The 24,617-nt window shown below is 39.0% G+C and overlaps 1 protein-coding gene across 1 annotated transcript in view; it reads left to right on the top strand.

Annotated features, from left to right (window-relative positions):
* The window catches only part of Stxbp6 (syntaxin binding protein 6 (amisyn)), a 261,788-nt gene that overhangs the window by 194,756 nt on the left and 42,415 nt on the right, over positions 1-24,617 (top strand). The window contains exons 3-4 of the mRNA XM_013025356.1: positions 6,682-6,812; positions 7,532-7,697. Coding sequence (XP_012880810.1) covers positions 6,682-6,812; positions 7,532-7,697 — 297 coding nt within the window. The remainder of the gene's footprint in view (positions 1-6,681; positions 6,813-7,531; positions 7,698-24,617) is intronic.

The following is a 24,617-nucleotide window of genomic DNA, read 5'->3' on the forward strand; positions in this document are numbered from 1 at the left end:
TTTTTTCTTTTTGCTTATGTGGTGCTGAGGAATCGAACCCAGGGCCTCATGTATGCAAGGCAAGCACTCTACCACTGAGCCACCTTCCCAGCCCCATGAGATAGTCTTATCTCCACTTAAGCACCAAAAATGCCCTAAGTAGAAACGTGGCTGAAGTGGTAGAGCGCTAGCCTTGTGGGGGATAAAAAGAAATTCAGAGACCATGCCCAATCCCTGAGTTGTGAGTTCAAGCCCCAGGACTGGTGTACACACAGAAAAAGATACCTTTACAGCATTAGTTGGTAAAGATACCACACCACTTGTGTTAAGATGGCAGTGATACTCTGGACATAATACTTCCTTTTTCATTTTAATTTATGGTTATTATGAAGATGATGTCCAGAGCGGTTACAGAAACATAAGTCAGGTAATGAGTACATTTCTTTTTGGACAATATTACCCCCTTCCCTTGCTCTCTCCCAGTTTTTCTCTCCTGTACCCATCAACAGGTTGTATAGTTCATTTTCAACATAGTGTCTAGTGAGTACCACTACTGCATTTGTTCACCATTTGTCTCACTATTTTTGTGACCTCCCCTTACCCTCTCAAAGACAAATAAACAAGACAAAAAGGAAACCAAAACAACAAAGAATAAAACGTCTTTGTTTCCATTTCCTGGAGTTCATTTTGATAAATATTATTTGGGACATAAAACTTTCTATCACTATCTTTTAACTATACAAGCTGTAGGAGCAAATCCACATGAAGGTTAAAGACAAGACATGAAGCCATTCTGTATGTAGGTACAATGGCAAAACAACTGGATTTGTAGACTTCCATACTTTCACCTGCCTCTCATGCCAGAACAGGAAGCAATGGCTTCTGGTAGATGTGTGTGACCCCAAAGCATTAAGCTACATACCCCAGAACTTACCTACTGAGTTCCAGTACAATGCTACACTCAGGGAGTAGCCACTTCTGGTTGATTTATTAGATCTAAAATATTGTCCATATGGCAGTAGTCAATAACACCTGTCTTTACTTGCCAGTTACCTGGTTTACCTAAGAATAGATCTCAGATGCCAAGTTCTTTTTAGTTTGAAATTAATACTATTTCTATTTTAATTGTGGATTCTTTTTACATTCCTACTGAAGAAAAGTGAATCGTGGATCTCATATCTTTAAGTTATTTTGTCTTTCATGGATTTATTTAAGTAAAAAAAAAACGCAAGTGTAGTTGAAGGGAAATATTAAGGAAATAACAGTTCAGGAAACTATAAAAATCACAGCAAGCAGTATCATTAAAAAGAAATGATTCAATTAATCCTTAATGAGCCCCGCATGCCATATAAAATGTGACATTTGACATTGTAGCAAAAATTTATATGAAAGAGAAGTGGGTTTGAAGTACATCATTTAAGTTTGAGTTTTCCAATTATAGCATGACAGGCAAATCAGCTCTTTCTCTCAGTCTCCTTGTCTACAAAATAGTGGTAGGATAATAACAATAATTCTGTCTCTATAACACAGAGGTTGTCAATGTTAAAAGAAAAAACTGAAACTATATCAAAGACATAGTTAAAATATTTTAAAATACATTCTATTTTTAAGTATAAGATTTTATATCACAAACATAAGAAGTAGTAGATTTATGTGGTAGTTTATACACAAATATTCATAGCTCTCTCAGGGAAGCAAACGTTAATATTTTATCCAAACTTGAACCTGTTTTGTTTTGATTGTGTTTGTTGGAGTTTGGTTTGGCTTTGGTACTGGAACTGAAGTCTAATGTTCACGTTTGCTAGGCAAGTTTTCTGCCATTTGAGCAATACTTCTAGTCCTTTTACCTTTAATTTGTTTTTCAGATATAGTCTCATATTTTTGCCACTGTTGGCCTGGTACCATGATCCTTCTTCTTCTTCCTGGGTAGCTAAGATGACAAGATGAACCACCACATTTCTCTTGTTTTGGAGAGGGATCTCACTAACTGCTTTTCTGAGCTCTCCTTGAACCATTATCTTCCTACCTCTGCCTTCCAAGTAGGGGGAATTACAGGCATGTACTACCATGTTGGCATGAACTTGGTTTTGAAATGAACATTGTCCCATGAAAGAATTGTACTTGGGAACTACTTGGATAAAGTGATTTTGAAAATATCTTTCTGTGAAGTTCAGCTACAAGCTGAAATCTAAATAGTAAAGAAGAGGCAGCTATGGAAAACAAGGAAGAGGACATTTCTTGTTGTTGTTTTTAAATTTTTATTGTGAAGGTGATACACAGAGGGGTTGCAGTTACATAAGTCTGTTATTGATACATTCCTCTTTGAACAGTGTTATCCTCCCTCATTTTCAGGGAAGAAGAAAGTAGGGAAGAAGAAGTGGGACAAAGGGTAAACTAATTCAGCAATAAGACTCACTAGACATTAAGTTGGAAATAAAGTATACAACTTGGTGGGGGGGGGAGGAGTCGGGTGGGAAGAGGGCATTTCTTATGTCCGGTTCTGGGGCCTGAACTCTGGGCCTAGGCGCTGTCCCTGCGCTCTTCAGCTCAAGGCTAGCACTCTACCACTTGAGCCACAGTGCCACTTCCGGCTTTTTTTAAAAATTTTTTCTGCTTATGTGGTGCTGAGGAATCGAACCCAGAGCCTCATGCATGCAAGGCAAGCACTCTACCACTGAGCCACCTTCCCAGCCCCGGAAGAGGGCATTTCTATGAAGGCATTTCTCTGTGTGTGCAGAGGGACTTGAGTAGGAAGATATTGCTATTCAGAGGAGCAAAAGAAGCTAAAACTTGGTGGACAAAAAATGTGGAATGAAATGAACTTAGAGAGACTTTTGCAGGTTAAGTGACCTGTATTTTATTCTAAAGGCTTTGGAATGGCACTGAGTTCCTCCTGTATTTAAGTTCAATTGGACAAGCTGATCCCAGTCCCATTTGTAGAAGATTGTGCAAGTTCCTAGACAGAATGAATGATGCACTGCCTGCCATATGTCTACCTCCCACAGCTTCCCATATTTCTCAGCTGACCAATAATGTATCACTTATCCTTCAGCTATACTTCAGGATCTTTTGTGTAATTATTACTCTGCTCCCAAGTTCTTGGTTAAAATTATAACTTAGTTTGCACACAAAACCTAGATGTTCCGTAAATATTTCCTAAATGGGTAACTGTATATATATGTTCAGCAGTTTTCAGCAATCAGTATGCCTCAGAAAGAAGTGGGAAGACAAAATGTGTGTGTGTGTGTGTGTGTGTGTGTGTGTGTGTGTGTGTGTGTGTGTGTCAGGGGTACACCCCCGAAGGATCCTAGTCTCAATGTTCAGTGAGTGTGCTGTAGCAACTCCTAGGTGGCTCTGGTGTGCAGTCAGAGGTGAGCGTCGGGGAATGCCCTGAATCTGGGTGCTCTGAAATATTACCTACAGCCTTCGAAATGCCTGATAGCTGCCTATCCTTCACAGTTATTAAATGTATTACACAAATGTCCCCATTGAATAGCCCTTAAAGTCATTGAAAATAGTGAATTTGGGAATCTATAATCTGGAGGTCCCTTATCAAGCTGCATTTTCCAGAAGTGCCTTCGATTACCACCCCTTTGAAAGGAGAAGATAAATTACTGTTTTTCGTTAGACATCTGGAATTTGAGTGACTCTGTTATTATTTATCAGCTGTAGACTCTAAAACACCAAATAAGGAAAAGCTTGAGCCATCATGTTTCTTTAAGTATGGTATTCAAGATGTCTTGTCAGTGTATGTTAGTGTAAGTGTTTTGCTTTCAGAAAGGGAAAGTTTCTATTTAATTCTATATAATGTGTATATAATAATATAATTCTAAGGCACCTGCTTCAAAACAGAAGCTAGGATGTTGGTGATAATAGCAATAAACAAAAATTAAACCAAGCTGGGCTGAATGCCCAGGAAAACTAGCTAGATACCAAGAGCTGGGTGAGCAGTAAAATAAGAGGGGGAAAAGGCAGGAATGGATGGGTATCACTGTCTGTGGTATAAACAGGGGATTTATAGCATGTTCCACGATGAGGAGTTCCCTGGGGAAATTTGTCATTGTGGGTGGGGTTCCTGCTCGTCTCATTTTAGTGACAAACTTCCAATGAAACTTGGCCTTTCTACAATGTAAATGTTAAACATGCCAGGACTATACAGCGATCCGACATTGTGTTTGAGCATTTACAATGAAATAAACTTCTTGGAAACAAACAGACCAGAAGTAAAAATAGGAGTTTGTAAGAATTCTAACTGGAGTTAGAAGGAAAGCCTGCAAGTTTCCCAGGATGCTGAAATGTCCTGAGATTTACATAAACAAGGGAGGAAATCCTCTTGAGGGTGGGTGGGAAAGTATCTAATACAGGAACCCACGTTTTCCTGTTATTGAAAAGCATTCTTTAATCTTTTAAGCACATTTTAGCCCTGAAGATATTCCAGGTGTGTTGTTTCTTTTAATATTAAAATGTAACACCACACAACAACTCTCAGAGAGGCCTCTAAGGTATCACATTTGTGTCATAGGAGATACACACACATACACACACACACACACACACATACACACACACAGAATCAAATAAATGGATGGACAGCACCCTGGGCACACTAGTAATAATTGCCTGAATTTATTTAGGTGAACGGTTATTTCCAGTGGCACATAACAGGCCTAGAGCCTGTTGGGAGAGACTATTTGTGTTATGGGATGATAAAATTTCCTATGATCATGGGTAATGAAGGGATAATGACTTTTTTAACCACAAAAGTGAATGTAATTGGTATGGAATATTTCAAAGAGTTTTAGCCAAATATATATAATCGGTCACAGCTAAAGCTTTATTTGACGTTTTTTCTTCAATTGTTAAATTCTGGTTTAAGCAAAAGGAGAAGATTGTATTGAGGCCATAAAGACTCTTGTCAGTGCTGGGACCAGAGGTTCCCATAATGTCTACAGCATATCTCTTCTCACGACTCAGGAGCCAAAACTGCCTTGGACCATGGGATTAAGGAACCTAAGGGGTTGGTTACCACCTGCTTATCACCTGCTTTCTGTCCTTCATCCGTCAAGAATTCTTTTAAGCCAAGTGCTAAAAAATGGTTCACACTTGTAATCCTAGTTACTGGAAAGTCTGAGATTGTCAGGAGGCAGGCCAGGGAAGAAAATTTATCTCCAGACTTCTCAACTGAGAGCTAGATATGATAGCATATACCTGTTACTCTAGCTACAAGGGCAAGTATAAACTAGGTAGATCACATCCTGTTGTGCATCCAGGCAGAAAGTGAGGCCCTATCTCAAAAGTAAATATCACAAGCCAGAGTGAGAGTCATTATTCAGCAATAAGAGAACCTGTCTAGCAAAGGTAAGGCCCTGAGTTCAAACTCTAGTACCACTAATGATGATGATGATGATGATTTCCTGTCTGTTAAGCATCTGCATAGTAATTGGAAACAAAGGAAGAATATGCCACAGTTCCCCTCAGGGTAGTGATTAGTGTTAAATTCATTCCAACCAATAGGGCTTGTCACTTTCTCTATCTCCTCCCCAGGCTTCATTTCTATTTAATCTTACTACAGTTTATGTCCAAAGCTCAGGAGGAACTTTGAAGAAAGCCCTTACAGCTCTTAATTATCTCTCCCACCATGCTTTTCTTTTTTGGAGGGGGACGGGTCCGAACTGGGGTCTGAACTGTGGGCCTGGGCGCTGTCTCTCAGCTCTTCAGCTCAAGGCTACCGCTCATACCACTTGAGCCACAGTGCCACTTCCGGCTTTTTTCTGCTTATGTGGTGCTGAGGAATTGAACCCAGAGCCTCATGCATGCGAGGCAAGCCCTCTACCACTGAGCCAACTTCCCAGCCCCCCACCATGCTTGTCTTTAAAGCACCAAGTAGGAGAGATATTGGAGGCTTCTCCATGGGTACTTGAGGTGAGGGGTGAGGCTTGTTCATCTGCCTGAGGCAGAAAGAAGGGCTGTCCTGGTCTTGCAGGTGTAGTGACCTTAGGAACTCATATTGGGGTGTGTCCAGAATGTCAAATACAGTCATCATCAGATGCCAAGCTAGACACAAACGTTATGATATGATAAAGCCAAGATGTGCTTGTATTTGTGAGCATATATATATATTTTTTTTTGAACACACACACACACACACACACACACACACACACACACACACACATACACATATAGTGACTGAAGTATTCTTAAAGTTGAAATCTCAGATACTTGCCCTGGAGTATAAAATTAGGAATACACATTGTAGTCCCCCAGAAAACTAACAATCTTCATTTCCCTGAACAGGTGGCCTTCCTAGGAAACCTTCCAGATCCCTGTCAGCCCTGTATCTACTTAGTTTTCCCTACAATCTGTAATTGTGCTCTTTTAACCTCTTCTAGCCTATCACCAGGGATTGGTGGTATTCACTTAAGCCGATCTCAATTTGATTGGATAAGGGCTATTGTTAAGAGCTTTTCAGCACTCCCTCTTTCAGGAAACACATAGCCATTCATCTTCTCCCTCCTTCCCTCTTTCCCTCTCCTGTTCTCTCTCTCTCTTCTTTCCTTTCCTCCCTTCCTTTCCTTTCCCCTCACATCCCTCCTTCTCCCTCCCTCTGCATATTCACAGTAGATGTTATATAGAAACACATAGAATGAGGAAGTAAGCCAACTTGCACATCTACTCATCTGATTGGTCTTTTCTTGGCAGTGACAAACAAGAAACCCACACAGGCGTCTATCACGAAGGTCAAACAGTTTGAGGGCTCCACATCCTTCGTTCGGAGATCACAGTGGATGCTTGAGCAGCTTCGCCAGGTTAATGGTATCGATCCTAACCGGGTAAGTGGATTTTCCAGGGCTGAGCAGAGGAATTCTCTTCTCCTGATGACACTTTAACCTTGATAGTGGTAGTGGTGGTTTTAATCATTCTTAGCAAGATATTTCTTGATGATGGTCAAAACATTATCACCATTCATCAAAGTGTCACTTAGCTCCTAATGTCACCAGTGACAAAGATCATCTACCAACACTTATTACCAGAAATCAAGCAAAATATGTGTTAAGATTCCTTTGGATTTAATAAGGTATTTTATGATATAGCTATTTATGTACCCAATCCCTTTTACGCATGCACATACACACACATACACATACACATACATGAGCAAATACCTCAATAATGAAGAATATGTAAATTGTTATTATGTACTAAAATTAAAAAAAACAAAAATCTTTTCCTACAGAACTTTAGGGACAAGATTAATACCTTCTTTCAAGTAATTGGAGTAATTACACACAGTCAGATTCTGATGTAACTCAATAGTTAGGCTGTTTTGGCTTCTGTACTATTGGCTTTTTAGGTTCAAACAGGATTTACATCTTGTTTGATAGAGAAATGTGGACTCCCTCTTCACTTGGGTCCTAGTTAAGATGAACCTTATGATTGGTTCTACAACTTTATTTTCCCCTTTTTGCATTTTGACAGACTAAGCACTGGGTTTCTGTTTTGTTTTGTTTTAATGAAATGAGACCAGTAGTGGTTTCATTGTCTTTTCCAGGATTCTGCAGAGTTTGATTTGTTGTTTGAAAATGCTTTTGACCAGTGGGTGGCTAGCACAGCCTCAGAAAAATGCACCTTCTTCCAGATCCTCCACCACACGTGCCAGAGGTACCTCACTGACAGGAAGCCAGAGTTTATTAACTGCCAGTCCAAAATTATGGGAGGTAAGGGAACACTTACATGATTATATTCGTGCTGTTTTCTTAGTTGTGCTTTTATATCAACAGATGTTCAGTGACATAATTACTACTAAATAAAAGAATCAAAATACTCAGAACAAGCCAGCATTGGAAGCATCCTAGGGACATCATTGTATACTAAAACTAGACACACTAGTTGATTTGCAGTCAGAAGCCAACGCTGATCTTTTTAGAAGAAAAAGTCATGGAACTAGATTATTTGTCTTATGAGAACAATCCTATACCTTTATTAGAAAAACCTATCCATCTGGTTTCTTTATGGCCTTTTCTATAATTTCATTGCACAACACTAGGTTTTCTTTCTTGTGGGTGGGGGAGAGTCAGGGGAGTCCTTTTTTCTTCCCCCCCCCCAGAATGTTTAAAACTTACTAATATAAAAATTCCAAAGATATTGTCCTTTTCTTTCAAGTAATAGCTTGTCTTTGGTTTCTTCCTGAGTGAAACCCAGAGCCAAGCTCTGGTGAGTGCTATAAGACAAGGTTATGGGGTTAGTGACACCATATGGACAACATTGAGTGGGTACTTTTGGAGGGCAAGACTTTTCAAGGAATTAAAATTGCAAAAAACATACAAATCTTGACAATCACTCTGTGAATTGGGAAAGAGTTTTTATAGCATCATTCTTTTCATTGACTTATTTTCCTGGTTTTGAAAAAAAATGGTGTTTTTTTCCTGAAAATGCATCAGATTCACTCTAATCAAATAATTGAAGATTCCACACCCCAGATATGTTAAAGATTTTCTTTAAACTCTGTCTTTCATCTGAATTTGTGTTAGAATCCCTATTCTTTGTTCGTAATTGATGTGTTCCCACAATCATTGGCCCAGTCCTATAAGTAGTGGAAGATCCACTACCTTCGGAGCCCCAGAAGATGGAGAGTTGGGATGCATGCCCTTTTTCTAAGGTGAAACTTTTAGCGTATGTACTGGAGAAAAATAAGATTCCTTTTCTCGAGAGCTCAAGTAAATGATATTAAGTAGTAGATTTGGTTTTGTCTGTTGTGATTGTAGGTGTCACTTCCACCTTCTGTAGAACTTGATTTCCCCATATGTAACATGGAGGGTAGACCAGATATCTAAAGTCTCAGTTCATCATTTTGGGAATCTGTATTTGTTTGGTTGTAGGTCTATTGTGTGGGCTAATTGTTTCTTGATGAAGGAACAAAATAAAAGATTTATACTGAAATAAATATTAACTGTTCCTGGATTCCTAAGGGGAACCCAAAATGAAGTTTGTGTGAAGCATGTTGTAATTTGTTGGCAACACATATGCCCTTAATGAATTCCATTTATCTTATTTAAACAGTTGTTTCTCCTTGATAACAGTTATACCAACACACCCTGATGAATTACTGCTTTGATTAGTCTTTCTTTCTGCCACTTATCACAATTCTAAGACATAAAAGTTTTGTTTCTGGGATCACTATGATCTGGCCCCTTTAATGTTTCTATACCTGTCCCATTCTGAGTGCATGAAATATGATCCTGGACACAAGTCCTAGATACAATTGTTTCTTATACTGTAAAATATGACTATTTTGTGATTTTTAGAGAATTAATATTTGTGTTGGCATGCTGCCTTCCACAAAACTCTTTACCCCTCTGATATCTATTTCTTAGTTTTTTAAAGCAGCCTTTGTAAACACAGTTTATCACCTTCACCTTACAGAGAAAGAAACTGCTCAGAGGGATCATTTAATAGTTAGCCAAGAGTCATGTCACTCGCCAGTAATGAAGATAACATTCCAACTCAGCTCACACCCAACTCAGCACACTCCTGTGATTGTGACTTTTGGATGTCAGTGACCTGTTTTTCAGGAGATTTGACCTTTTTGTGAGCATGAGTCCAGCTCTAGTCTTCTGGGCCTGCTTTTGCCTTTCTAACTTATTATCCAAAAACTCAACTTCTTCCTACAATGTATTGAATAGTGTTCTTAACTTTTTCAGTAAATCCTTACTAAGATATAAACCTAAGGGAATATGTATATACATCTAATCTAGTAAATATTAAGCCTTAGTCCACTCTGTGTTACAAATACCCTGTTACATTACCCTAAAGTTGTGCAAAATCATGTAACATGATTAGAAATTTATATTTCTTGCAATAAATAATTTTAATTGTGGGCAGGAGAGGGGAACCTTAGGGCTTAAACTCAAGGCCAGGGCACCATCCTTGAGCTTCTTTTGATCAAAAGTAGGACTCTACCTGAGCCACAGCTCCATTTTAGGCTCTTTGATTTCTATTTTCTTTTTTGGTAGTTAATTGGAGATAAGAGTTTCACAGACTGTCCTGCCAGGGCTGGTTTCAAACCACAGTCCTCAAATCTCAGCCTCCTGCAAAGCTACGATTACAGGCATGAGCCACCAATGCCCAGCACAAATAAGTAAATTTTAAGATTTTAAAAAAAAGCCAGAAGCTGGTGGTTCACACCTGTAATCCTAGCTACTCAGGATGCTGAGATCTTAGGATCCACGGTTCGAAGCCAGGATAGGAAAGGCCATGACACTCTTATCTCCAATTAACCACCAGAAAACCAAACTGGAAGTGGCACTGTGGCTCCAGTAGTAGAGTTCTCACCTTGAGCTGAAGAGCTGAGTGACAGCACCCAGGCCCAGAGTCCAAGCCCCATGACCAACAACAACAAAAATCATCCCCTTTAGAAGCACTGATTGCCCACTTTGAGACATCCTTACATTGTCTTCAGTATGAATGGTGCCCCCTGGATTTGCACAGAAGTTGTTGAACATATTTTAGCCAGCATAATCTTTGTTTTTAGAAAGGGGGCAGGTAAAAAGGGAGTAACTGGGGGTTATGGATAGCTTAAAATTTTTCACCTTATTTCATCATAGGTACATAATTATGATAATAAACTTTTTTGGTCCTAAGAACCAGTCACGGGGCTGGGAAGGTGGCTCAGTGGTAGAGCACTTGCCTTGCATGCATGAGGCCCTGGATTCGATTCCTCAGCACCACATAAGCAAAAAGAAAAAAAGCCGGAAGTGGTGCTGTGGGAGCTGAGGGACAGCGCCCAGGCCCAGAGTTCAGGACCCACGACTGGACCCTCCCCTACCCCCCAAAAAAAGAACCAGTCACTAAAGACCTTTAAATCTGTCTTCCTTTTGGATTTGTACTTGCTTCCATTCACCAGAACTTCAGCATATTAGGTGGATGAAAGCACGGGGAAGATGCTACAGTCCCCTCGGTCACTCTGCACTGGTCCAGCTTGGGCATTGGGAAAACTGATTTTGAATGACACTGTCATGACACTATAGAAGAAAGTCTATCTGACTCCATTGAACAATAGTTTCTCAATTGATATATTTATCAAGGCAAGCATTACTGAATCACACCATGGCATTTCTCTAAGTACAAACTCTCTGGCTGGCTTATCCGACTACTTCTTAGTCTTTTACACATAACATCCTGCAGTGCTCCCCCCTTACTGTTGTATAAGACCAGTTGTGCACATCTTCTCTTATTCCACAGGCATTTGCTCAGCATATCCAGATGTCAGGAACCAAGCTATTTATGGAGAACAACCACAGAGTAGATGTTTTCCTTCACTGACTTAATTAACCTTTCCGGTGAATACCAGGTGTACATTGATACAATCCATTGCATATCAGTAAGGCAGTGGCTGAGCTGCATTTTAAAAGATGACTAGCAATCACCAGACAGAAAAGGACAAGATGAAATAACCCTCTCTTCTTCCAACAATTGGTTCAGATAGTTTTATTTCTGTGTTAGCTATATTCAGACTTTGGGAAGTGTCCTTTTGTTTTTCCATGAAGCCACTTATTTTGAAGTGCCATATATTTTTCAGCAGAAGCAGCAAAGGGTATTTCAGAAGCATAACCCTGCTCCACATGGTGGTTCAGAAGATGCTGCTAAGCCCAGACTTCTGAGCACTATTAGAATTCCAGGGATGCAGAAGTCTCTGCGGTCTCCTTCATCCCAGGCTGGCCCTCTTTTGCCCCCGCTGATTGGTATGCTAGAAAGGAAACCCACATGCATCTGCTCTAGAATCCCCTGTGGTGGACACGATCTAAAGATTTAATCACAGTGTCACTTTGTATTGTACTTTTCTTCCAAAGAATATGAAGTCACCTTCAGGGAGGTATGCAAATATGTCACCTTGTGAATGCCCCAGGCATGAGTACTCTTAAATAAGGTAACAAATTTTTTAATCTTTATATATATATTTATTTATATAAATTTTATTATATATTATATATAAAGACATATATTACATATAAAGATAATATATTATCTTTAAGTAAGTTACAAAGGAATTGCCATTCAACAAAGCAGTTTATGAATATGGTGTATCTTGATCCATGTCAGCCCTTTGAACATTCTCACCCACACTTCCAAACACACCTCCCTCCCTCACTTTGGTATGTTCATTCTTCATTTAATAGAATGCTTTAAAGAAATGCATGATGTTGGCGATGATATACTTTTTAATGTTCTTGGAGCCAGGCACTGGTGGCTCATGCCTGTGATCCTAGATACACAGCAGGCTGAGGTCTGAGGATTATAGTTCAAAGTCAGCCTAGGCAATAAAGTCCATGGGACTCTTATCTCCAGTTAGGTACCAAAAAATCAGAAATGGAGCTGTGGCTTAAGTGGCAGAGTACTGGCTTGAGCAAAAAAAAAAAAAAAAAAAATCCAGGGACTGCACCCAGCCCTGAGTTCAAGCCCCAGGACTGGTGCACACACAACAGATGTTCTTTGTCAGCAAATAAAATCATAATGAATAACGAGCCTCATATTCCTCTGCATGTTCCAGCAAGACACATAAAAATGTATTTCTTTTGTGCGTATGCCATTCCTGGGGCTTGAACTGTGAATACAGGACCTGGGAGCTATCCCTTAGCTTTTTGATTCACTCAAAGCTGCAAGGATAGCAGTCTTATCAATTAAGCCATAGTTCCAGGTCCAACTTTTTGATGGCTAGTTCCAGATAAGAGTCTCATGGACTTTTCTGCCTCTGCTGGCTTCAACTCACAATCCTCAGATCTCAGCCTTGTGAGTAGTTAGGATTTCAGGCATGAGCCACCAGCTCCCAGCTGTGATTCTTTCTTCAGAAGAAAGACATGTAGAATATTGCCCTCTTCACCATCCCCACAGTGGGATTCTAATCCCCAGAATGAGTTAAATTGTGTCAAAACCACCTCGCTATTCTGGTATCTATATGAATGTAAACACAGAGCAACAGAGACAGACAAACTTCTTAGCTAACTCATTGTTATGATGCAGTAGTTAACCAGTTCTTTAAATCAAGAGGAATCCATGTCCTAGTTCCTCCTGTGGCTATTTTTGTTGTCCTTGAGAAAATAAAAAAACAAGTTTTCTCCTCCTTGGTACAGATGAAGAAAATGAATCATGGGCAAACATGCAATACATTCCACACTTATTAAGGGTCAGAGTTAATATTTCTGTCAAGATCTACCATTCCCCATCCATTAAATGAAGGTCAGGACTTCCAAGTTGATAGTGATACAACTAAGTAGAAGAGGGAAAACCAATTTTAAAAGTTCTTGGTGAGGGGCTGGGAAGGCCGCTCAGTGGTAGAGCGCTTGCCTTGCATGCATGAGGCCCTGGGTTCAATTCCTCAGAACCACATAAGCAAAAAGAAAAAAGCCAGAAGTGGTGCTGTGGCTCAAGTGGTAGAGCGCTAGCCTTGAGCTGAATTGCTGAGGGACAGCGCCCAGGCCCAGAGTTCAAGCTCCACAACCGGTCTTTAAAAAAAAAAAAAGTTCTTGGTAAGAGCTGAATTAAAGATGATGCTTGAAAATTTCATTTATCCATAATTCTATCTTTCTTACTGTAACCAAGACATCTTTTTCTACACAACATAATATTCCACTCAAATCTTGCCTTCTAAGAACTGTAGTGGGAAGGGAAATAACAAAATGCTGAAATAAGGATACAGGATGACCTATTTTAACAAGATGTACAAGACACTATGTTGAAAACAAACTTTACAATTTTGCAGAGGGGGGGAAGGGAGGAATGGGGGGGAGGTGGAGGAAGGAAAGGGATGGTAGGGGAAAACAAAGGAGCAGGTAACAATGCTCGATAGGAAATAGACTCATTGCCTTGCTCATGTAATCCCTCTGTACAGTATCTTTACAATAAAAATTATATATTAAAAAAAGAAAGAACTGGAGTGTCTGCCACTCAGGGAACTGAGCACATTACAGTAGATGCTTGGTATCCACAGCTACACAACTCCAAGGAGAACACCATTGAGGGGAAACCACACCTATTTAGGACGCACAGAATTCAGTACAGTATGGTGGGAGATTGGTTCATTTTTGCCATAACACTGCCCTAACTTCTGCTAAAGACAACCTGCCTTTGAACAGATTGCTCTATCACTTAAATGATTAGCTTTTTCTATCTTGCTTTTGGAGCACTATTTGCTTTGGGAAAGAGGCAGATTTTCACAAAATGAAGGGCAGGGAATAAAATAGAAGATCACACAATGATTAAATACAACTGCTGATAACATGGGACTAGTTGAAAGCATCTCCACATCAGCTGAGCTGCAACATACATACCCAGGGATTTAAAAATTTGGGTTTTGATGTTTACTTTTAAAAATGTAATATATTTTATAATACTTGGTTAAAACCATGTGTTTCACAGATTTATTCATCTATGAATAAAGTAGGTTCACTGTACAGAGCTCTAGGTCCAATCCTTAATACAGTTAGTACTGGGGAAGAAAAATAAAGAACTTGTTAGAGAGAGAAAGAAAATAAGAATAAATATTGAAATATATTACTAAAAATAAAATAATAGCCAGGTGCCAGTGGCTCTTGTCTATAATCCTTCAGGAACCTGAGATCTGAGGATCATAGTGCAAAGCCAGCCCAGGCATGACAGTCTGTGAGACTCTTATCTCCAATTAATCACATAAAAAGCCAAAAGTGGTGCTATAGCTCAAGTGGTAGAGTGCTAGCCTTGAGCAAAAGAAGCTTACAGACAGTGCCTAGGCCCAGAGTTCAAGGCCCAGGACCTCCTAAAATAAATATGTATATACATAAATAATAGTAATACTTAAATTGTAAAGTCAGAGAAGCTCCCTGGGCAAGGGCTCATGTTTCCAGTGTAGCCACTGAGTCAAACAATATGTGTTCCCACTGTTATCCTGTCCATCATCCTGATGCTGCACGAACACAGTACCATGCTATTCTAGCTATACATAGGACAACATTAAAAGTCATTATGTTTAGTATGTATGTGCTTTGTTATGATTTTCTTTGTTCTGTTTTTTCCTCCATGCTAGAGTTTAAACTTCAAGACCTCACTGCTTTCTGAGCAAGCATTCTACCTCTTGAGACATATACCTAGCTTTTTCTTGTTTCATTTTTTGGCTAGGGTCTTATGTGTTTTCCTGGAACCAGCCTTGGACTATGATCTTTCTTATGCCTTGCATGTAGCTGGGATTACAAATACACACCACTGCAGTGAGCTTTTAGTTTGAGGTGAGGTCTTGCTAACTTTTTAGCCTCAAATTGCAGTCCTCCCAGTCTCCATTTCCTCTGTAGCTGAGACTACAGATCAGATGTGACCCATTTCATCCAGCACCCCCTCCCTTTTTTTAATTTAGCCACTCACCCTTGACTAAAAGGCAAATGCTTTTATTTCAAGTGAGAAAATCAAAGTATCTGAAGACTACTTCCTTTGGCTGTATCCAGTTGTGTGAATGATATAAATGACTAGTAACTAAGGAAAAATTGGGTCACAGATGCAATGGATTTTTTTTCCTTTTTCACTGGCTATAAGCTACACTGAAGAGCTTGCTGTGAAGCAGCTGGAGGCTATGGAGGAGTCTAGCCAGTCACACTCATCAGGAGTGACTCTGACTGTCAAATTCTGTGAGGCAGCTCTTGCCATCATAATCTGAAACCAAACTGAGGCTACATTTGGTGGCTGTTGTTTATAGGCTGAATATATTTTGTCTCCCCCATGATTGAATAAGCTACAATGGATGAGAGACATTCCTTACTCAGCATCAGCCAGAGGACTTGATAGAGTGAAGAAAGGGCTCACTGGACTCACAAGCCCCTACCTCCATGGCCTTACTCACATGTGGACTCTAATCTCTCTACTCTCCATCTCTCTGTCCTTTGCTCTAGTATGAGTAGTAAGGATGGCATTTAAGATTAAACTTTAAAATATTAAGTCAAACCACTTTCATATTTTAAACCGAAAGGTATCCATTTCCTACAGAATATCCTATCCATATGTTATATGCATGTATGAAAAGGTCACCTTGAAACCCATTATTTTGTATAACCAAACATGCTCATACAAACCCAAATGGGGTTTTAGTGAAAGGGAGGAGATACGTTTGTGCAAAAATGGAACAGTAAAGCTAGTTTAGATTGGTTTTAGAAGGAGGGGAAAGGAAGAGGAGTGGAGAGGTTGAGTCTCATTAAGATCTATTGTATGCATATGTGGACAGGTCAAAATGAAATCTCCTTGTACAAATTTTTAAGTTTGTGTGACAGTACTGGGGACTGAACTGAGGGTCTTGTACTCTCACTTGGTTTTATTCAAGCCTTGCACATGACCACTTGAGCCACGCTCCACTTCCAGCTTTTTGATGAGATAAAAGTCTCAGACAGTTTTCTACCCAGGCTGTCTTCCAACTGCAGTCCTCAGATCTCAACTTCCTGAGCAACTACAATAATAGGTATGAGCCACAGGTACCCAGCTTCCCTTTGTACAACTAATTGATTCTGATAAAAAAAAAATAAAACATGGTCTCTTTAAATCTGGTAAATATAATATGAATTCTTCTACTATGTATGTATAAATAACCTTTACTGATGAGAAGAACAAGAAAATATTCCCAGCCCATGATTACCAGAAAATTGCAATATACATATATATGATGTATATCAGTTGTACATATGCAATTATAGATAGATGAGTGATAGGTAGAAGACAGACAGATGACAGACAGACAGACAGACAGACAGTTAAATAGATAATTCCCTTTTTTCAGGTGGATGTGAGCCCAGTTGCCTTGTTCATGTCTCAGATGTCAGGCTGCTCAGCTGTTTGCCATGGTTTATGGAATATATTTTATGTTGACATTTATAGAGTGCATATGTTACTGCTGACTTGTCAACACAATGATATTAAAAATACATCAGGTGACACCAGGCCTGAATTCAGGGCACATAATTCAAATCTCTTGGTATGTATCTTAGCTTCATAAGAAAACAAGGATATTTTTTGTTTACTACCATGTCTCCACCCTAGAATATTTCCTCAAATCTAATTCTTATTCTACTTTCCCCAAAAGGGAGAAATCTTCATTGGCTTAGGGTTTGTTTATCCAACTTCAATTTTTATTTTGTGCCCATGCTGGGATTTGAATTCAAGGCCAGGGCACTTTCCATTAACTTTGTCACTTAAGGCTGACACTTTACCACATAAGCCACAGCTCTACCTTCTGCTCTTTGGTGATTAATTGAAGATGAGAGTCTAACAGACTTTCCTGCCCAGGCTGGCTTCTAACCATGATCCTCAGGTCTCTGCTTCCTGAGTAGCTAGGATTACAGGTGCAAGCAAGCCATTGGCACCCAGCTGTTTATCTAATTTTGGATTGATTAAATGGTCATGTAACAAATCCATGTGTATGTTTGCATGTATAGAGGGAATACCTACTCTTGAAATGCAGTGGATATTGTCAGTGGGAATAAGCTGCGTTTCTTTTATTTAAATTAATAGTGCACATCAAAAAAAGATAGCAGTAAGAAAGATTTGGAGTCATTCTGAGTTTAAATCTCTAAGCAGAAACTAGTTATCTATACTTTTTGAAAAACTGTGTCGTAATTACCTATAATGATATGCTCAATAGGAAATAACTTTCACATGGACTTGATAATAATTGAACCTAATTAAGAATATTCTGACCAAGATTAGCTTTGTGAACCCTATAATGAGGCAGGTTAAAGGGATGTTCTGTGGTTCATATAAAATGTTGCATAAAGATCTAATCTCATTTGGTCATTCCTCATATAACTATACGTTATTCCCACTAGTGGTGTTTTACTATATCGTATGGGCTTTATTTTCACAGTTGGTTGATTTTATTGATCTTCTTCCCAGTTCTCATTATAAGAGGTTGAGACCTGTGAGGGAGTGAAAGTGTTTCTCACAAGCTTATTACATCTGTGATAAAAGCAAATTTGTCCAGACTGTTGGCTTCTAGAAATGTCAGATTTGCAGGTGGGACCAGATAAAAGGGGAAAAGCACATCTTTCCAATAGTAAGAAATGTTTTTGTGGTATCAGTACACTATTCATTATGTGTTTTCTTCATGTAAATATATATTGCTTTACATCCTTTAAAAGCAAATGATTCAGAGTTGGTGTGTATTTTAAGTTTGCTAGCCATAGTAGAGTTACCATATTGGATTTATTTTACTTTCCATTTTCTGGCTATAAGAAATTACCACAAACTTAGTGGATTAAAATAGTACACATTTTCAAGCCAATGAGTTTGTCAGTTTGTGGAAGTCAAAAGTCTAAATTAAGTGAGTCAGACTGTTACTTCTGGCTGCCACTAGGAAGAATGAGTTTCTTTCTTGTTTCTGGAAACTGTGTGCATTCCTTAAATCATGTATCTTCCTACATTTTCAAGGACCCCAGTGTAGCACCTTCAAATCTCTCTCCCAGGCTCTGCCATTCCTGTCTTGCTCTGGAAAGCACCCTTGGACTTATATTGGGGTCATTCAGATAATGCAGTATAATGTTTCTACCTGAAGATCAGTAACATAACCATATCTATAAAGTCTCTTTTACCATTCACAAACTCCAGAGACTAGGATAAAGCTGTTGTTCTACATAACATGTTGTAACATTTTCCTAAACAATTCTGAAAGCTACCTGCTGTAAACTATAAAATGATACAATTGTAACACTTTAAAGATCTTAATTCATTTTATTTTTAATTCTACAATATTTCATTCCATAAAATAGCATGTTTCAAAAGTCTAAGTGAAAGAGGTTGGTTTATAGATAGAGAAAGGCTTAAAAAAATAGAAATAAAGAACAAAGAGAAAATTCCTTCCCCACTTGTGTGCTAGTTCTGGGGCTTCAACTCAAGCATGGGTGCTGTCCCTGATCTTTTTGCTCAAAATTAATGCTCTACAACTCCATTTTCAGTTTTTTGGTGGGTTATTGGAGAGAGTCTCATGGAGAGGATCACATAGCTATGTGAATCTGACCATATAAAATAATATTTGTCAAAATGAATGCCAGGAAATGGAAACAAAAAGGTTTTTTTTTTCCCTCTTTGTTTCTGTTTTTGCATTCATTTCTCTTTTTTTTTTTTTCGTCCATCATGGGGCTTGAACTCTGGGCCTGGGTAATATCCCTGAGCCTCTTTGTGCTCAGTACTCTACCACTTGAGCCACAGTGCCACTTCCAATTATTGAGTGGTTAAATGGGAGCTAAGAGTCTCACAGGGACTTTTCTGTCTGGCTGGCTTTGAAACGGGATCATCAGATCTCAGGAGGCTGAATCGCTAGGATTATAGGTGTGAGCCACCAGCACCCATCTTGTTTGTTTATCTGTCTTTGGGAAAGTAAAGGAGGGAACCAGAAATGGTGGGTCAAAGGGTGAACAAATGTAGCAGTGATACTCATTAGGTACTATATTGAAAATTATGTGGGTGGGGACAGGAGGAAAAACTGGGAGAGAGCATTGTTCAAAAAGAAATGTACGGGGCTGAGAAGGTGGCTTAGTGGTAGAGTGCTTGTCTTACATGCATGAGGCCCTGGGTTCGATTCCTCAGCACCACATTAAAAAAAAAGGCGGAAGTGGGGCTGTGGCTCAAGTAATAGAGCACTAGCCTTGAGCTGAAGAGCTGAGAGACAGCGCCCAGGCCCAGAGTTCAGGCCCCACAACTGGCAAAATAAATAAATAAATAAACTGTCCAAAAAGAAATGTACTCTTTATCTGAATTATGCAAATGTAACCCCTCTGTGTATCACCTTTACAATAACAATAAATCAATTATAAAAATTTTCAGTATAAAGGAAGGTTTTTACATAACAACAATAAAAAAATATTCTCATAGACTTTCCTTTTCCTACCTGGGCTGATTTTGGACCATAATCCTCAGATCTCAGTCTCCTGAGTAGCTAGAATAAGCCACTGGCTCCTGGCCCAAAATTGGACCTTTTCAAACTTAGTTTCCTTGTAAACTAGGAATAGGGAAACAGACAAATAGACTATTAACTGATTGGTTAACTTCTTGGTTACATTTTGTAAGAATTGAAGTAGAAGAACCTTAACTATCATGCTAACTGGCCTGTTTGGGAATCTATCTCTCATTCTCTTGATTCCTCAAAAGGTCATATAACTTAGTTTTTTTTGGCAGTATGAAATGTTAGCATGAATGACCCCAGTGCAAGAGTTTAGACAAAAAAAGTGGGGGGTGGGGGTGAAAGACCTCCTGTAATTTTTTGTGTTTACCACACTGTTGTGTAATATTGTCTTGCATTTAATATTTATGATTAATGATGTTTAACTTACTTTTATAAAAAATACTTACAAATCATATACAAGTATGAAATGTAGTTTTAAATATTAGGCTGTATTATGTATGGTGTTGTATTATAATTTAAGACATTTCCATTTAGAAGTACTTAAAATTTTTATAAACTTGAAATATTAAGTGGCTGAGAGGCTGTTGGGTTTTATAATATCAAGAATTTTCTTACCTTACAAGTTGGTAAATTTGTACATTGGCCTTTTCACTAAAGAGATTACTTTTTCCTTCATAATTATATAAGTTCTTTGTAAGTGTCTTTAAAGTTTTATGATATTTAGAACTATTGGTGACCAAAGTATTATTGGCCACTTGATTTTACTGAAGTCATCATTTTCCACAATGTGTCCCTTCCTTGACTCCCCAGATAATGATTATGCCTCCCTTATAAATCCTTCTGAAGGATTGACAAGTCCCTTTCCAAGATCAAGTTTGTTTAACACATAACCTAAAGATAAATTTCCATTAGCTGAATAAATTTATTCCTTTAATTCAGCACACATATAAAAGTTATTCCAGCCAGGTGCTGGTAGCTTACACCTATAATCCTAGCTCTTTGGGAGGCTGAGATCTAAGGGTCATGGTTCAAAGCCAGCCTGGGCAGGAAAAGTCTGTGAGGTTTTTCTCTCCATTTAACCACCGAAAAAACAGAAGTGGGTCTGTGGCTCAAGTAGCAGAGCGCTACCCTTGAGGAAAAACAAAATCTCAGGGAGAGTGCCCAGGCATTGAGTTCAAGCGCAGGACCAGCCCTCCCTCCTCCCCCCAAAAAGTGATTCCACATGAGCATGTGATATGGATCTACCCTGTTAATTCACCAATTTCCATTATTGCTTGGGGTCTGTAATCCCTTTGCTGTGGTGTTGTTTTGCTCCTGCCAGGATGTGTTTTTAATCACAGAACACTCTGGACACCATATGTATAGGTTTTCTGTGCCAGGCAGTTCTTCACTTCTCCATTGGAATCAACTGGGTGTTCAACAATTTAATTATGGCGCAAACCATAGATAATATAAAGCTTCTATATGAAAGACTCAGTCCAAAAACACTGCCTCCATCACTTCTCGTGCCAATCACAGGTACTGGGGCCCTGGGTTATCCATATTTTGATCCATCTTAGGTACAAATTGGAGGGCCCCATGATCATTTCCTTAAGTTTGCTGTACCTGCTCCCAAAACTGGCTTATATTTACCAATTTGTACAGAGTATATTCTTTTGGGGAGGGTACATATTTCACTGAGATTTTGGTTGAATTTTTCTCATGACTACTGAAATTGAACATTTTTTCATATGTTAAACAGCCATTTGTCTATATTTTTGTAGGCAATCTCTTCAATCATTTGCCCATTTTTTCAAATTTACTTTGTTTTAGAGATGGTATACTGCAGGGTTACCTTTACATATGTCAGGTAATAAGTACATTTCCTTTCATACAGTGTCATTTGTTCCCTCATTCTCTCCCATTCCCTCCTCCACTCTCCACCCACAAGCTGCATAGTTCACTTTCATCTATGTCCAATGCGCTCCACTGCTGCACTTTTTCACCCTATTTCCTCTGATTTTGTGCCCTCTTCCCCCTGCTTTCCCACAGATATGTAGGTGAATACAATTTAAGAAAAAAGTCCTCCACTTCCATATCTTTAGAGTTCATTTTAGTATGTGTATTATTTTATATACATAGGAAGCAGCATTTAGGTATTGAACCTCTGTGATTTTCTCCCAAGACTACCCTCCTTTGGTCTCTCGGTATATGAGTGTATAGAATTTTGTGTATTTTGTCATGTCCCATTGCATTTTAGATCTAACTTCCACATATCAGGAAGAACATATGCCATTTGTCTCTCAGATCTTGACTTATCTCACTTAACATGATTTGTTCTAGTTCTATCCATTTCCCTGCAAATGACATTATGTTATTCTTTCTAATGGCTGGGTAAAATTCCATTGTATATAGGTACCACGTTTTTTGGATCCACTCATCTATTGTGGGTCATGTGGCCTGTTTCCATATCTTGGCTATTGTGAATAGTGCAGCAATGAGCCTGGTTCATGATGCTCGGGGTAGATAGCCAGGAGTTAGTATGTCTGGGTCATAGGGAAGGTCTATGTTTAGTATAAAGTATATACTAAAGAATTAAATGCACAATCAGATGAAGAGGTGTACAACAGTCAGAAAAGATGAGGTGGATCCTTAGGTTTGCCAACCTTGAAGCTCCCCAAACCCCATCTTTGGGATTTCATTATGTAAGTACGACTAAGTCAATTGGCCACTGATAATTAATTCCTCTCTACCATCTCTCCCATCCCTAGAAGTCAGGGGTCAGAGTGGAGGGCAAAATGTTTCAGCCCTCTAAGCATCTGGTTGTCCTCTAGCAGACAGCATCCATTCTCTAATACTTCTTCAACATAAACTCAAGAATGATTGGAAAGGCTTATTACAAATAATAAAGATGTGGGCTGGGAAGGTGGCTCAGTGGTAGAGTGCTTGCCTTGCATGCCTGATGCCCTGGGTTCGATTCCTCAGCGCCACATAAGCAAAAAGAAAAAAGCCAGAAGTGGCGCTGTGGCTCAAGTGGTAGAGTGCTAGCTTTGAGCTGAAGAGCTGAGGAACAGCACTCAGGTCCAGAATTCAGGCCTCATGATGGGACCAAAAAAAAAACAAAAAAAAAAATCAAATAACAAAGATGCTCCTCTTTTCCCTATTCCTCAGAAAATGTTATGGGTTTTAGGAACTCTGTGCCAAGAACTGAGAACAGAGAACTGATATATATTCTTCTGTGCCATGTGTGATTCTTTTCAGCTCTGTGGTCTTGGCCTGGTGTGATATGATGATACTGTTGAAAATGAAAAGCTTTGAGTACACATCTTGGCTTGGATTTCTGGTGTCACTAGTATATGGATAAGTTACTTCATGCTTGACTTTCCCCTTCTTAAAAGGAACTACCATTCTGACCTTGCCGGTTTGTAGTAAGAAATATGCAAGATCACGTATGAAACATTGAGCCTAGAACCTAAAGAATACCCAGGATCAGAATGACCTGTTTATGATGCATGCTTTGTTTTCGTTCTGCCTTCTTGTTGCCATCCTGACTTCCTTTCACTAAAGAAAATTGGTACAGGATCTAATGATGAGTCAAACACAGTAGCCTAGAAAGTATCCTTTGTCCAAAATGTAATAGCAATAAAGTCCTGAGTATTGATTGCATTTGCATGTTTCCTCTTCAGGAAAAAAAGCCAGGGAGTTAGGGTAATAACTTGTTAAGATCCTACTATGCACCAGGCAATTTTTTTTAGCTCACATTAACTTTGAAAAGTATTACTACTATGTGCTGATAGCTCATACTTGTAATCCTAACTAACTCAGGAGGTTGAGATCTGAGAATGCAGGTTTGAAGCCAGCCCAGGAGGGAAACCCATGAGATTCATATCCCTAGTTAACCTCTAAAAAGCTAAAAGTAGAGCTGTGGCTGAAGTAGTGGAATGTTAGCCTTGAGCAAAAAAAAATTCAGGAACAGTGTCCCGGCCCTGAGTTCAAGTTCCAAGACCATCACACAAAAAAGTATTGCCTCTTATTCCCATTTCACAGATGAAGAAACTGAGCCTCAGAGAGGTTCATTGACTATCCTAAAGTCAGCGGATCAAAATAGCAGTCAAGATTTGAATCCAAGTCTTGCTAAAAATCTGTCCCATATATGTATGTATGTGTGTATATATATATATATATATATATATATATTCATCTTCCCCATTAGAGAGACAGAAAAGCTAAAAAAGAGAGAGAGAGAAAGACTTTCAAAACAGCTCTCATTAACTTGATGTCATTACCTTGAATCCAAATTGGTCAGAAATACTTGTACCCTAGAGACCACCTGTGGCTGGCAGTGTTTGTCTAAAAGTTCCAAGTATTCCTCTAACGAAGTTAGATTCTATTCTCCTTTAGCCAACAATTCTCACTATTTTGGAAGTTTGATGTTGTATTTTCAATATAACATTGGAATTAGAAAATATGCTGCTGCTGGAGGGAATGTAGCCAGGAGGGAACCTTACTGCATTATTGATGGGAGTGTAAACTTGTTCAACCACTTTGGAAAGCAGTATGGAGGTTCCTCAAAAGACTCCACATACAGCTCCCTTATGACCCAGCAATCCCACTTTGGGGCATTTACCTAAACAATATACCAAGGCTATCAGCACGACTATGTTTATTGCAGCATTATTTACCATAGCTAAGATATGGAACCAATCCAGATACCCCTCAGTAGATGAATGGATCAAGAAAATGTGGTATATATACACAA

Source organism: Dipodomys ordii, unplaced genomic scaffold, assembly GCF_000151885.1.
Source record: "Dipodomys ordii isolate 6190 unplaced genomic scaffold, Dord_2.0 Scaffold84, whole genome shotgun sequence".
Classification (NCBI taxonomy): domain Eukaryota; kingdom Metazoa; phylum Chordata; class Mammalia; order Rodentia; family Heteromyidae; genus Dipodomys; species Dipodomys ordii.